General features: G+C 44.4%; 1 protein-coding gene across 1 annotated transcript in view; it reads left to right on the top strand.

Moving 5' to 3' along the window:
• Positions 1 to 15383, top strand: part of Mat89Ba (nucleolar protein 6 Mat89Ba) — a 43457-nt gene that overhangs the window by 5170 nt on the left and 22904 nt on the right. The window contains exons 3-8 of the mRNA XM_075668940.1: positions 914 to 1030; positions 3345 to 3524; positions 6933 to 7101; positions 9267 to 9395; positions 13126 to 13292; positions 14422 to 14542. Coding sequence (XP_075525055.1) covers positions 914 to 1030; positions 3345 to 3524; positions 6933 to 7101; positions 9267 to 9395; positions 13126 to 13292; positions 14422 to 14542 — 883 coding nt within the window. The remainder of the gene's footprint in view (positions 1 to 913; positions 1031 to 3344; positions 3525 to 6932; positions 7102 to 9266; positions 9396 to 13125; positions 13293 to 14421; positions 14543 to 15383) is intronic.

Raw genomic sequence — 15383 nt, 5'->3', positions numbered from 1 at the left:
TTGAATCTTTCGTGAATATCTCATTTTGTCTTTGGTAGAGATAAGGCTGTCTTTGACTGCTGTGTCCCTACAGAACAAATGAAGTGATTATTGAAAAATAAACACTCAGTTAACTCCGCAATGCCAAACATTTTCTTATGCACCAAGTTGATGCCTCAAAATTCTGATTTAATTGCTGTGCGGAAAGCCCATAGCAGTGTTTATCATGCGCTAAAGGAAAGTTCCAGTTGTGGATAGCTCAGCAAACTTAACAAATTAAATAAACAATAAGCTGATTAATTAATTAAACTGTACTGGTTAATCTTTAACTCAAGTACCATTTCATTGTTTTTTTTTACAAGTGTACTCTTGATGGTCAGAAATAAAGGTCAAATAAATTGTTTAAATTTTTCTTGATCTGTAATGGTTTTTGTGCTTTCTATGGTTAAGTAATAAAACAATTTTTGCTATTTTCCTGCCAAATTTTAGTTTCTTTTTCTTTTTTTTTGTTGGCCTTGACTGTAGCATCTTCCAAATTTTAATGTTCATATCATAAGAAGCCAACAAACACGTGTTTGTTGGCTTCTTATGATGTGAATAACAAAAATCGGGTCCCTCGGTTAACCACCTTTCTTCAGATTTTAATTTTGGCATATCTAGATAATGTTTGAAGCATCTGCTGCTTGATGTTTGCTGCCAACACACTGTAGGCATAATTTGAAGCTGTATTTACATGTATATGAGTTGTGTTTACAAACTTTTCCGCTTTTTCTGTCGGTGAAATTTTGGGCCAAGATGTGGTCGACTGAAGGGGAGGTCCCCTTGCAGCCTTGAGCTATGGGGCCTCCATCTGTACGTTGAACCCTAAATGTAACACCTTTGAAAACATAAACATGTTGGTTGATCGATCGATTGATTGTGAATCATCTTGCAGTTATCAGACATGCTGAAGGAGATTGCCCCAAAGGAGAAGCACAATCATCACTTTGATGCCTGGCTCGGCCTCTTCCGAAAGACGCTTACGACTATTCCATCGTGGGACCGCATTCACGTAAGCTACCCTGTTGCTGTTACAGATAGTGCGGTTTGTGCAAATCCGCATCATCCGATTCATATTCTCCTACAAATGTTACTAGAGGGAACTCTGGTGTAAGTGGGGCAGTTGAGCCATCATGGGACTAACGGCTAGTACGGATCGCACCGTACTGCCACACCATCGCTGAGGCGTGGTGTCCAAATGTACGCCCCAGCCATGACTCTCTTTATGTAACAGGAGTGGATCTCGAAGGCTTTGTTTTCTTTAACTGCAGGAGCCAGTCCTAGACCCGATGTTTATGACATCTTACCGGCTCACTCAATTGCTTCCACTGCATGCAACTAGCAAGAGCATAGCCTTAAAGATCTTAATCTATTATCCAGAGAATGCCACCACTGAAGTTTGGATTTGAGCACCACCTATTGCCGAGCTGGAAGCAAGTCATAGCCACCATGTTTTAGACATCCCCTATTGCATTATAGATGCAGCAATGTGCAGTTATTATGCATCTGCACATAGACTTATTTCCTTATTGTGTTTAAGAAAAAGTTTAGAAAGGTAAAGCATAATAAATAATGTCCAGGGGCTTTGGAAGTGTATTTTGAGTCTGGGGGCAAGAGCTGAGCTCATTTCACCTACACAAACTCTTTTTTTTCTGCTATTGTAAAACCAAGGCCTAATGTTAACTAGTATTACATTAGAGGGGACCAGTGTCCCCCTGCAATGTATCTGTGGGGGTGATCAACCCCACTGCAACTCCCCCCGCTTTTGCAGTTCCAGGGTTGCTGATAAGGCCTCAAGAACGCCTGAAGCCACAAAAGCATGAAGATTAGACAAGTCCATGTACTACCCATTGTTGTAAATGGGTCTCAAGCCCCAAGGGTAGCGTTGGCCTGGCGGCCTGGGGCACAACTGGAAGCATCTGAAGGTCCTGGCAAAGCATGAGTCGACTGCTAACAGAACAACTTGTTTATTCTAGCATCGCAAAAGAGCGGCCGGTCAGGTCGACCGAAGTGGAGAGACGGGAGAGCACGTTACTCGACGGATGAAATCGGAGCCTCTCTCTTGGCGTCCGGGGACAGCTGCTTTTATACTCTCAGAGTTGAGGGCAAGAAGGAACGCCTCGTCAGAGGCGCACGTAATGGTGGGGCACGGACACGCTGAGAGACACGTTGAGACGAGTGTAGTGACGCATCCGCCGGGCCGGCGCCGGTCAGACCTCCTCGCTTCACACTTGGGGAGCTCCTCTCCCCGGCTGCCGCGCTTTGACAAGCGTGGGCACCAACATGCACACACACACACACGCACACACGAATACACGTGGCATTGAAACATGCCTGGACGCGCTTGGCGGGGAGGCGTTGCGGCGGCGCTGAACGGGCCAAAATGTCCGCCGCTTTGAACGAAGCCCCGGCGTCCGTTGCATCCGCGCCGGCTATACCGCGCGTCGTAGGCGAAACGTAACACCATCAATGATACCCACGGTGGCTGAACGAACGATCCGAGTGCAAAAGTTCTGTCTAGCATCTTTTGCAAGAAATTCATGTAATCTGAGGTGCCCTGATATCTGGCCTGCCTTCTGTTGAACCCTTGTCTTGTCGAAGCAAACACTTGCCATCCCCGCTAGATGCGTTCGTACTACATGCATACAGGAGATGGCCTTCATTGCAATTTTGCAACGTGGAAAGTCTTGGTATGACCTTGGCGTGTGTGTGTAGTTTTTTTCTCAGCGAATCAATATTTTTGAGGAGAGAGGCCTCGTGGGTGCAATTTAAGTTCGTGGGCAATCCTGACATAATGTATTAATTGTGATTTCTTTCAGTGTAACAGCAGTTAAAGGCTCAAAACTCAAAACTGTGTTGGCTATGCCCATCCATTTGTTGATAGGCCACTGTCATCCTTCGTCTATGCTCCCACAGAAAGCAGTTTTGTGCGTTTGTTTTCCATTCGTCGAGCTTGGTCATCGGGTTCAAGAAACAGCCACACGGCATGGAGAAGCTGTTGCTAAGACAAAGATAAACAAAGTTGTCAGTGGCAGCAAAACTGTGTCGCCACAGTTTGACCTCCTTCTTTGATGACCAATGTCCTTACAAAACTGCGTCCGAAATAGGTCTGTCTTGTCTTTGTTTCTTTTGGTGCAAAACTCACGTGATCAACATTATTTTGTTTTACTAATTGTTGGAAATAACAGGATCAAATTTAGCCTCTTTGGAGCTTTAACTACAGTGTCTCAAAGTGTGCGCACTGTTGCCTTGTACGCACGTTGCTCGTGTATGTCTGGCTTGCACTGCTTAACGCATCGCTCTCCTTTCCGCACGTGTTGCCTCAGGACAAACCTGAGACCATGCTGAAGAAAGTGCCACTGCCACTCCCAAGTGGACTGCCGCGTGACCCGAAGTGCCGCTTCCGTTTCGTGCCTCCCAAGACCGTTCAGGTGGTGGGAAGCCACGCCTTCGGTGGGGCCATTGGTCCTGACGCTGTCGTGGACTTGGCCGTAGAAATGCCACTGGTAAGTAGCCGAAGAAGCTGAGCCCAGAGTTGTTGACACAGAACCAAGAGCGGCCTTAGCAATAAATTACTTTTACAGTGATATATGTTCTGGGCTCGCCCACGTAGTTGTTTTAATGTCCACTGGTGGCCGTCACAGGAATCCCAAAGTGCTTTGCAAGCTTATAAAGAAACGCATACCTGTCAACTCTACTGGATTTGCTGCAAAGAGTGTGAACTCAGGCTCGTTCTACGATTTTAGGAATGTTGGATCAAGTTTTATGAAAAATGGGTCCTGTTCAGGGAAATGCTTTACAGATGCTGAAGGATGGCCAAGCAAGATTGAAAGATTGGTGGAAGAATGAAATATGTTCAAGAAAGTAATTGTATGGTGCCTGTACTGTGATATTGTGGCCACACAGGGCGCTAAACAGAGGGCTACTTGCCTTGCGCAAGTCTCTTCAGACAGCTTTTTGAAGCAGGCTAAATCGTCAAGAGCTAACTCGCTGAAATAATTGCTGTGATTTAAGAACCCTGTATTGCTTCCAAGTCTCTGCTGTTGGCCTAGCTTGCTGCTCCCTATGTGCAGCATATAAATGTAAATAATCGTAAAGAAAGTGCGCATTTATCCCGTAAAATGTGCCTGCTTGAGGCACACATAAACAAAAAAGCATGCTGCTTCCTTCTCTCCCACCTTAACACTCCACCCTTTGTCATGCACAGGAGTGCCTTTTACGAATTTTAAAGATTGAAACTGTCAGGTACGAAAATGAAGAATATTTGCAGTGCCCCAAGTGGGATTCGAACCCTGGTCCCACAGCAGAATGTGCAGGTGCAGGTTCTTAGCATTTGTTTTTTAATCTAATCTAAGAATATTGGGGCGATTTCGTGCTGAATTTCATGGTGATTTTGCGCTGCTAGTGAAATTTAACCTGTAAAGCACACTTAGCCACTGAACGTCTAAACTCTGCGGGAAAGCCAATCTCTCAATCGCAAGGGGGCGCGGGTTTGCAGACAGCGAGGGTACAGTTCCCTTTCTTTCTTCCTTTTTTTTTTGTTGCAGCGTCACTTTCAATTCTGACCTTATTGCTTGAGAGCAGGTACAATGAATGACGACTGGCACAGGGTCAATTGCCTCCAGGTTTACGGGCATTTGATGCAGTGTAATAAGGCACAGGATGGTGACGACAACTAGTGGGAATTACTATTTTTTCCAGGTTAACATTAGCCAGATACACATTGTTTTAGTGTGATGGCTTAGTAGTCTAGTTTTTTAACATTGACGGTGCAATTGCAGTGTTTCAATGTGACAAGTTAACACAACTTGCTAATAGAGGTGTGTGCATATCGTTATTCTATATTCTATTTGATATTTGAAGCTAAGCATTAGTATTCTATTCGTATTCGAAAATTTTGATATTTGCGCACCCCCAGACTTTTACTGTCTTTTTGAGATTGGAGGCATATATATTTTTCATTTATTTCACCCAAAATTTACAATTATATCTACTACCGAGAATGCTCTGTCGATCACAAGATCAGCCAGCCAATAGCATTGGTGGGCCTGCTGCTTTTGATAACGCTGCATGGCGGCATTGCAAAAGCAAGCGATTTTGCACAGGGCATTGTAAATTCCCTGCTGCGTGCAGTGCAGTAATATTTTGCTCACATGTTCACGGCAGCCTCTGCGACATATTGGCAACGTTTTGTTATTATGTTAAAGAAGTATTTCAGGGCCCCTTTAAATGAGGCCAGCAGTAAAATCTTAAAAGCCGGATGCAAAGGAGGAGAAAGAAGTACTAGTTGTTTCTCTCCGCTTGATTACTGGGGAATGCTACCTCCACAATGAATGAATTTTTCTTATTCTTGAGAGGAGATTGCTCTGCTGTCACTTAAATGTTTGCTTCCACTGATATGGCACGAAAATGTCAAAGACTCACTGTGCGTGATATTGCGTATCTGCCCATGCCACAACAGGAAAGAAGAATAATGCACTTGAAGAGCAGTTATCGGCTGACGTCACACCTGCACCTGATCTGTAAACCAGTACTGAGTTGAAAGAATTGAACTGATGGCGACGGTAAGAAGCAAAAGGCAAGATAAGAAAGAGGAGGAGGAAGCTGTGTCTCTCCACTTTGCTAACTTTTGGCACAACCGTCTGCAAAAGAACATGACACAGACTGGAGTGAATGTTATAGAAAGTTTTCCTCAATATTTCTGGCTTTAAGCACCCAGGGCTTAGGGCCAGCAAGCAGTGCATTACCCATTTTATGAGCGCTGCTGGCTCCTTATTACGTTGGCGCACTTTTCATGTGTGCTTTCAAGGAGCACCTAATGTGGAACCCTTTGGACGGCACAAATGAGTAGCCCTTGGTGAACTTCTCTGGCGATGACTCGTCTCGGGAAAATAAGGTTACATGAACTGGCGGCGTTGTGACTTGTAACAGAAGGCAGTGCGAAAAAGACACAATCACACGGGAAGGTACAAAAGCTACGGGGGCATCTGAGCAATTCTTATGATGTCTAAATGCGAGAGCATTACTTGTCGCCGAGTATGTTGCTGAGTTTATTGTTGCGGCAAAATGTTGTCAGGTACTTTGGGGTTGTACATTGCCTCGCTACAGCTCGCCATGCTCACTCCGCAGCCATTCGCTCTGCCTTTCGTATTGTCAAGGGCCTGGGTGGTGAGTGTTGTTTTGCTGCAGTAGCTTGCTTTGCACATTTTGCTGCGTAGTGGTGGTTTCATACTTCGTTGGCAGTGAACTGGCACCTCTGTCCACGCTTTGCTGTGTTACCTGATGATGCAGATGCAAGCAATTCAACTTGATATGATGAAGGCTCCTGCAATGGCACCACTCCTATAATGTACCATCTAGTGAATCGCCCGCCAGGCAGAGCCCAACCACCTGATATCTATCACTGTCGCCTGCTGCAACGGTGGTGCCCTCTAATGGTGGTGCAGTGGTTAGTGCGCTCAGCTAGGGAGCGGTAGCAGTGGCGGTGGGGCAGAGGATTGAATCCTCACTGTGGCCGCTTTTTTAGTTTGATGAAGATGGCGTAATTTGTGTGCAGTTTTTCTGCCATGGGTTTCTGATGACGGCGGGGTCGCACAGTGAGCCAAGTAACGCTCTCGCGTTAATAACAAGCGCTAAACTCACAATGTTTATTCACCGGCACTGGGCGCCATATACAGTTCAACCTTATTAATATGTATTGAGCCGGGATCGACGTTTAGGTACGCACTAAATGATGTACGAATTAGCCGCCAATGCCAGTTTAGAAGTGTACTGTATTAATTCTTCAGGCTTTTATTACAATGAAAATCAACAAAACAAGGTGATTTTTCCATTACCACGTGTTTAGATTGGAGCTCCTGCTGTAAAGCTTTCTCTTGTGAGGCCATGTGACTGCTCTCTTTCTGAATTGCCAGGAGTGCTTCGAAAAGACAGACTTCCTGAACCAGCGATACCACGTGAAGAGGGCGCTCTACCTCGCCGTCATAGCATCTCGTCTTAGGAAGTCAGAACTAGTTGAAGAGATGGCATTCAGCACACATCGCGGAGATGTTGCATCCCCCACGTTGATTCTGAGGCCATCAGGTAAGCAAATGCCAGTGGTGTGGCGTGTCAGGACATAGTTTTACCACAAGCGATTAAGGCATCATTAAAATTTTACCAGTTCCTCATGCCTGCGTAATAAATGCAGTTAAATGTCGTCCTCTGGTCCCGGCAGGTGTGTGTGTTATTTAATGGAATCAAACCCTCGTTAATTTGGACGTATTTGGCTGCACACCGGTCAATTTGGACAACTCTTGGAGTTCAATGAGTGTGGAGTGCTATGAATGTGCGACACAAAAGAGTAAATGTGGCACTAACATCCAATCGAAACTAAGAGGCGGAGTCCACGTCACTATAATCGTATGAATGACAAGAGCAGCAGAATGCTTCATGCCTTTATAACCCTCATTCTTGCATTTGCCTCCATGCATAACAGCGCGTTTGCATGTGCCTTTGTAACTGTGTGTGGTCACCATCCATAATAGCCTTGGTAACAACTATAGTTTTGTGTGCAGCAGTTACGGCAAACGGTAGTTTCGTTTTGTCTCAGTGCAATATACGGCTGCGCATACAATGTTGGAAACACGGCGGAAGCTGTCAAGGATGAAGAGCGCCAAATGTGTGGCGATGGACGGATGATCTCTTGGCAACCAGCTCACTGGAAAAAAAAATTAATCAGAATGTGCACGCATGCGTTATTGAAAACACGCACACTCCGACAGCACTGCGAGGGAAGCCGCATGGCCTTCACTGGTACAGGCACCAAGCAGTAACGAAATGACAAGAATCATGGCTACCGCATTGTTTTTGTACAAAATAGAAATGGGATTTGCTGATTCATTAACTGAAAAGCGTGTTGACGTAGTTAGCATTTGTTAATTGTTTTCTTTATACCTTCAACAATTCAATGTTTGTTCAATTCAGAGATTTCTTGCGGCACCGTGAAGTCTGAATTAACAAGGTTTTACTGTAACACTTTCTTTCTTTTTCACCTATGTACTCTCCTTGTCCAAAGATAGAGGTGAACAAGTTTTTAATTTTCTGTGACCTGGAACTATGTTTGGGTCTTATAGGGTTATCGTCTCATAAAGGATGCATAGTAGGTTACATTTCTGGAATATGGTTGAACCCTTCTATAACAATATTCAAGTGCCGAGAAAAATCCCATTTTTATAACTGGGTTGCATGAAAAAAAGCAGAGGGTACAAATGTTCAAACATTTTATTTAGACGGAAGTGAGTACAGCACTATGTACTGTATACCAGAAGAGTTGACTGTTGGGCTAGTTGGTCGTCCATATTTGAAGTAGTAGCTTAGCGCAAATAAAACCACAGAGACAACCACAGTCCTTGTCTGTCTTCCTTGTGTCTGTGGTTTTATTTGTGCTAAGCTACTACTTCAAATATTGTATAACAGTTTTATCAATATCTGGATGTAACAGTGAGCAGCTGCTGCACTATTAACTTTTGTGTTAAGTGTGTAAATTAAATGGTAAATGGTAAAGTAAGTGGTAAATTAAACTGCTTACTACAGTGTTCCCATGCCGCATTATTGGCTGTAACAATTAAACCTGGCTAAGAACATGAGCCGCTTCACCACACTGGACTTTATGCCACACAGCCCCGCACCGCATGCCTTCCTTGCCCCCTTTCCCGTTTTCCCACCACCTCTCCCGTCGTCGGTGAGAGGGTAGAAAGAAGGCGAAAGGGGGGCATGTGGGTTGCATGGTGTGAAGCCGGATGCAACACAGTGACTCCAGTTTTCTTTTTCCTTTTATTTTTTTTTCTTCTCGAGGCATTGCGATGTAGGCGTGCTGTGAGGTGTGCATGGCACAAAGGTGTGTGTGACGAAGCAGTTTAGATTATTATTTTCTTTTTAGGCTTTTCTGCGCCTCTATCTTTTTTTTTTCCTTCTTGTGCATGCACCTACTTGCCAGATTGTTAAAACCGATAGCGCGATATGAGAGAATTATAGTAAGCAATTCATTTTACCATAGAACACATGCAAAAGCTGGCGGTGCATTGGCTTCTCCTTGTTTTACCCGATATATCGTCAATATTGGTATCATAATAAGAGGTCTCGTCTGTACCAGAGATATCACTTTCATCATGATGGCAATGTTCCTTTCTTTTTTTCTTATTGTTTGCAAGGCGTCTGTACCACAACACTTCGTTGTGCCCATGTTCTCTTCTTGAAACCTCCCACAGGCCACGCTGGGAAGCACTTTCGGGTCCGCCTGCTGCCTTACCCATGTGCGGAGCAGTTCAAGGTATCCCGGTTCGTGCCAGCACGCAGCAACCTGCGGGCATCGTGGTTCTTCAAGGACAACTCCAGTGGTGCGTGAATGCTGGTACCTATGCTCTGATGTTCATGTCTAACCGAAGCTGGCCATATGTACAGTACAGTACACTGTAAAAAAAGAACACCAAGTTAGTACTCCGCTGTGGATTGCCGCCAAGATATGATGTGAAGGCCTGCAGGCTATGTTAGTACCTATAGATGCCGCGAATGACGCTTCACGCTAGGCCTTTTTTTTCCCCCGATAAGGATGAATCGTTGTTGTTATGTTTGCATTATTATGACTAAAGCGTTCCCATTAAGAACGAGCCATACTGTACGACATCTCAGCATTTAGCATTTTGTTTGAGGAAAAGGTAGAAATTGTCATCCACCCGACTTGTAGCATGAAGCTATACAGGCTTCTAAAAAAAAATTTAAATTTTGCAGTTTAAGAAAAATTTGGCCTGGTCCGAGATTTTCTTTTTTTTTTTTTCATTCATGAAGTTTCCTCCACCCGGCAAGCTTCCGCAGAACAGACTTACCATTTTGTATGAGTATACATTGGCGCAGTCACCAGAGAGAGAAAGGCTTTGACTTTTGCTTTAATTTGTTAGCCTTCCATAATTCGTTGAGCAAAAGCCATTTGTTAATGTTGAGGGTTGGTCTGGCTGTAACACTAAAGACTTCGAGGGAGAAAACTGACAAAACTCAGTGCTGTACGTGTCTCTTTTCTGTGCCTCAAATATGGTGGGAAATTTTCGAATGCTATTGTACCTAGCTCAGGCATTTCCACATTTTCTGGCCTTGAGACGCTCTACCAACTTTCCCTCACTGCCTTGATTCCTTGCTTATGTGTTAGTCCGCAGCCTCACAGTAAATGTTGTAATGAATCAACTATTTGGCAATGCATGTTGGCTCTGCATTGCTTAAATCTTCCTGAAACTGTTTTGACGCAGGTGAACATTGCGTCCTCCATGCTGCCGAAAACTTCGTTAAGGAAAATTTTTTAGTAAGATTGAGATAAAGCGAAAATAATTGTATGCATCCTCATGACTGTCTTGTCATGGTTGTCTTGTTGGCATCTTTAACTATGATTTCTCAGATGTTAGGCTGCCAGTTACGTGAACAAAACGTCTGGACTGAATGCGATGCGAACGCGACAAGCATAGCCGAAGCAGCAGTGTTGCTGCGATAGCTTGAAGCATCCTGTGTTTACGTTGCACCATCTTACCTTTTATATCAAAGATATATAAATGCTCAAAACATTCCTCTCCTCCACCCCTTTTTTCCTTACTATTATTCATGTCACTTCACACACAGTAATGCAGTGTGCTGTGGCTTACTTCCACCGCTGTAGGCACTGTGCTGTGGTGGCTTAGCGGGATCGAAGGCCACCTTATCTTCATGGGGGCGAAATGCAAAAATGCTAATTTACTTAGCTTAAGGTGCACGAAGAACCCCAGGTAGTCAAAATTAATCCAAAGCCCCATCCACTGTGACGTGCCTCATGATCAAATTGTGGTTTTGCCAGGAAATACCTTAGAATTTAATTTTTTTTATATGTGCGCCATAAACAGTCTTGATGAAGTCGGTCGTGCAAAAGCATGCGTGACTTCTTATTTCTAAGCGTGCGCAAATACCGAATAGGAGATTTCGAATAGAATATTGAATCAAGTCAAGGAAAGGAAAGCCAAATAGCGAATTGAATATCAGAAACTTTTTCGCAATATTTAATGCTTACAAATTTTGGGAAAGAAAATATGGTACTGCACTTGCTTGAGAGTCTCCTAGCATTGCAGAACAATGTTGCAAGCCACCGGTAACTGACATCCATAGAAATCAAGGTATGCAACACGGTCTACTCTCATTAAAGGGAAAGCCAAATTAGTATGCCGGCAGTGATTACAGCTCAGTTGTATTAAACTGAACATTTGAAAAACATTTTTTTTTTACCAATAGAATTTTTGTTAAATAGTAGCAAGTACTTTTATTTCTCTCCCCTGAAACTGATGGATTAGCGACACTCTGTTGTATTTAATACGAATGAGTCTCTCAGTACAACAGTGGACCTGTGTTTTGGCTGCAATCTTTTATTTATTGCATGGAAAGTTTTGCTCCAAAATACAGAAGAGTAACCACTTTATGCCTGTTGGGTTGTCGTAAAGCCAATCTGCATGACAGACTAAAAGACCGTGAAACACATGACTCTATCACCACTCTACGTGTAGCTTGCGCCAACGATAAAAAGCAGGCGCCGTTTCATTGTCAGGTTTGGTGTGATTTCCCGCCTGTCAAAGAATCTGAAATCTGGAGAGTCGTGGCAGGTTTGCCCGACGCTAGCTATCCCTCCCCTCCCTCCTTGTTCATCTGCCATTTTCGCTTGGGTCGGCTTGTCGGCTTTCCAGGTTTGTCGGTTTTCCGAGTGTCATGCGACTGCTGCAAATAGATCTATATCAATTCAGCACCAAACCATAACTTCAGTTGCCAAATGTCCAATAAAGCAGTGTCGACTAGGCCTAATGGCCTAGGCAGTGGGGTCGTGACAAAAATGTGCTTGTTACTGATGAGGTAACGGGCCGCAACCCATCGGGGAATGCTTGCCACTAATATGTTTGCATGGGTTACGCATCAGTGATTATTCCTGTGATAACACTTGCGATCTAAGGCTGTTGAAACGACGTGAAGTTCTTTGCCGTATGTCTGACATGACCTCCTTGCCTATCGGAGACTTATCAGCCTGATTTTTGCACTTCGTGAATTATGTAGTGCTTTTGTTGCATTCCTCCTGTCTGGGCGTCTTGTTATCCTGTTGCAATCCTCCCAACGGGTTAATGTCAAGGAGCGCTTGTAAATGACGAGGTCCACTGTCATGGTAGCTGGGATGACCTGTTTACAGCGTTGCTCAGGTGCTTCTTCTGTACCGAAAATGAAGTAAATTGCTCGCTTGGGCAGCATCAAGCGCGAGGGGCTTCGCAGCACACGTGACACTGCCCTGGTCTCTGCAACAAATATATTGAATACATATTGGAGAAACTGAATAGCAGATATTTAATTCGCGAATCGAATTATTAGGACGTTCACTATGCGATTTGCTAATATTCGAGTATTCGCACATCCCTACTCATTTAATTTTCCACACGAATGTCTCGAGTCATTCACCCTGCAGAATGGTCTTCGACATACCAATAAGCATCATGAACCGTGAAAGCCTACATCACCCAGCCGCCTGGGACTACAGTGCGCGTGATCTGAATCGAGGTGCTCATTGCGCATTTTGGTTTGGGTAAGGTGGGAACAGACGCAGAGTGGGAACAAACCAGCCTGTTTGCATATGTCTGCGCATCGACACAAACGCACCTACACTGTGAGGTGCATGGCAATGTGCATCGCGTGTGTGCTAAAATACCATTTAAACAACCGATCGTAATGTATCATTAAGGAATCAGCCAGGTAGATGCTGCTAGATTCGAAAGTGAGTCTCAGCTTGCAGAACATCCCAGTCCACTCTTGCACACACAAGTTGCAGACCACCATTCAAGCACGAATGAAATGCACACTCAGCGTAGACACTGCTTGCAAATTACTGTAATTCCTGCTTATGCAGTGAGAACTTCCTTAGCCCTTGTGCCTCTGTTATTTTGCTGGCCGATTGCATATGCCATTGAGGGAAGTGGTACAGTGGCTGTTAAGTTTTACGAGATATGTTCTGCATACTATTGTCAATCCGAATTGTTCAAACCTTTTTGCCTGGCGAGCAACTTGTCTTCTTTTGTTCCACGTTGACAGGCATGTCTGACGAGCTGCCATCACCGCAGTACAATGCCTCTGTGTTGGCCGACATGCGCATGGTGGCCAATGCGAAATTCCTCGCCGAGAAGTTGGCACAGGCCCCTGCCCTAGTAGATGCCACTCGTCTGCTGAAGGTGTGGCTAAGGAAACGTCATCTTGACCAGGTGAGATGGTTTGCCCTTCGTCTGCTGTATTTATTTGTGCAGGTTCAGCATTGATTTCAAAGGTCTTTTTTTCTTTCTTTTTGTGTATAATTTCAAATGTGTTATAAGCACACTCTGCCATCCTCAGTGGAAACTGCCAATCTTTACTCACCTTTGGTGCTGTTCTGTCTCGTCCTTGCTTGTGACAACTCACCTTGGAGTTGCGATGAATTACTTTATTTACACTAAAATTTGTGCTCAATACTGTTCTTAACTACAACGCAGTGTTATTTAGCAGTGATTGCCTAAGCTAACAAATTTACCCATCAGGATTGCCATCAGCTCCAAATAACACTTTTTTTGCCCATAGAGTTTCCTACAAAAATTACTAGTGGGACTCTGTCACTACTTTCTATGGGAGCTGCAAGCGTGGCGGTTCAGTAAGCATGGAAGGGACTGGGCAGTACATAGATTTGCCGAAACTTCATCATTATGGCTTCACAGAGCTTTGTAACTTTGGAAGCTGATCATTTCCAACAAATATAAGTATATGTATATATATGCCACAATTTGCAGCGATTATGCATATGTGCACAATCTGATAGCCATCTGCATTTAGACAAACAGAGGGGGTATTCTGCAAGTGTCCGCATAGTGAACTGTCCATTTGGGCTGCTGCTGAAGTGCTGATTGGCTGTGCTGGGGGACATGCAAGAATGAGGCAAGCACTCTCAGCAAGCCTCTCTCCCATGCGTCGTACGCCAGCCCAGACAATCAGCAGCGGCTGAAATTGACAGTATCCACTAGGTGGACACCTACAGAATACCCCCCCCCCCCACGGGTCTGATTCGAAATGTGGGTCAGTAAAGGCAAATAAAGCATAGTAAACTATATAAAGAATGTCGCTTAAGCCACAAGCACGAAGATCAGACAAATATGTGCGCTCACTGTTGTTCCCATGGAAGCTGAAGGATTGCAGCACCGGATTGCGCTCTAGTTAGTATTTTTGTGGGAAACTGATTTTTTTTTTCATGTGCCAGTGCTCTGTGCCGTAACGATAATGCACTCGCTCATAAAGTGTCACTAAATTTGTCAATGTGCCTGGAGTATTACTGCAAGTCATCTGAAATAATGGTGTTCTGTCCTCCAGGGTCCGGGAGCCTTCTCAGGCTTTGAGATGACCATGTACCTGGTTCACCTGCTGATGAAGCGCCAGCTGAGCCCAATGATGAGCTCGTATCAAGCTGCGCGGTTCGTCTTGCTAACCCTTTGTAAGCTATGTTTCATGCTTTTCTTTTTTTTTTTTCTTTGGCATGTGTGCTGTGAAGAGCTTAGTGGCTGTACCTTTGCAAACCAAGCACGCACATTGTGTTTGCTCAGTGCATATGTACAGTCCGCCACAAAAGTTTACGGTAGACACGATTTGCAAAAAAGGCTAAATTCCTGCGGTGTCTACGCACATTGCTGCATATTTGGAGTTTCAAGCCTGTCGTAGTTCTTGCAACCTACACAGTGATCAGTCTAATTGCAACGAAATTTCACTTTGACCAAGTTTATTATAAATGAGTAAATGAAGCACTCTTGGCAAGGCTGCAGTGCTGGTAATTGTGTAGTTTTCTTGCTAGCAGCCTCTAAACTGCACCTAAGCAGATGACATGTGCACTTAGTGGTTTTGCTGCGACGCAAGTTGCGGTCTCGGCAAGCCACCTGCGAGATTTTTCAGCGCACCGTGGGCAGCCATAGGCGCCACTTTATCTGAGGTAACGCCAATGAGCCGCGTGCTTTAGGTTATGCATCACTTCCGGCAAGGGGTAATGACAGAATTTTTATTTTTTTCAGTTTCCCTATCAAAAGCCTCTGTGAGTATTTAGTGATGCTTTCGCTCATTTAAAAAAAAAGAAAATTTTGTGCAGAGGCTTCGCTACATCTACACTATCATGAGCTAGGCTTATTGCACTGTCCAAAATTTCGTTGCAGTTGTCGTTTCAATTAGAAGCACCGAGCTTTAACAGAGCAGGCATTCTCATTTGTCGTGGAAACCACGTTTCATGGACAATCTTCACGGCCAACTGTACCTTTACTCGTATTCACTCTGACTACCCGTTGCCATCA

The sequence above is a fragment of the Dermacentor variabilis genome, chromosome 9, assembly GCF_050947875.1.
Source record: "Dermacentor variabilis isolate Ectoservices chromosome 9, ASM5094787v1, whole genome shotgun sequence".
Classification (NCBI taxonomy): domain Eukaryota; kingdom Metazoa; phylum Arthropoda; class Arachnida; order Ixodida; family Ixodidae; genus Dermacentor; species Dermacentor variabilis.
This window is presented reverse-complemented; position numbering and strand designations above follow the sequence as displayed.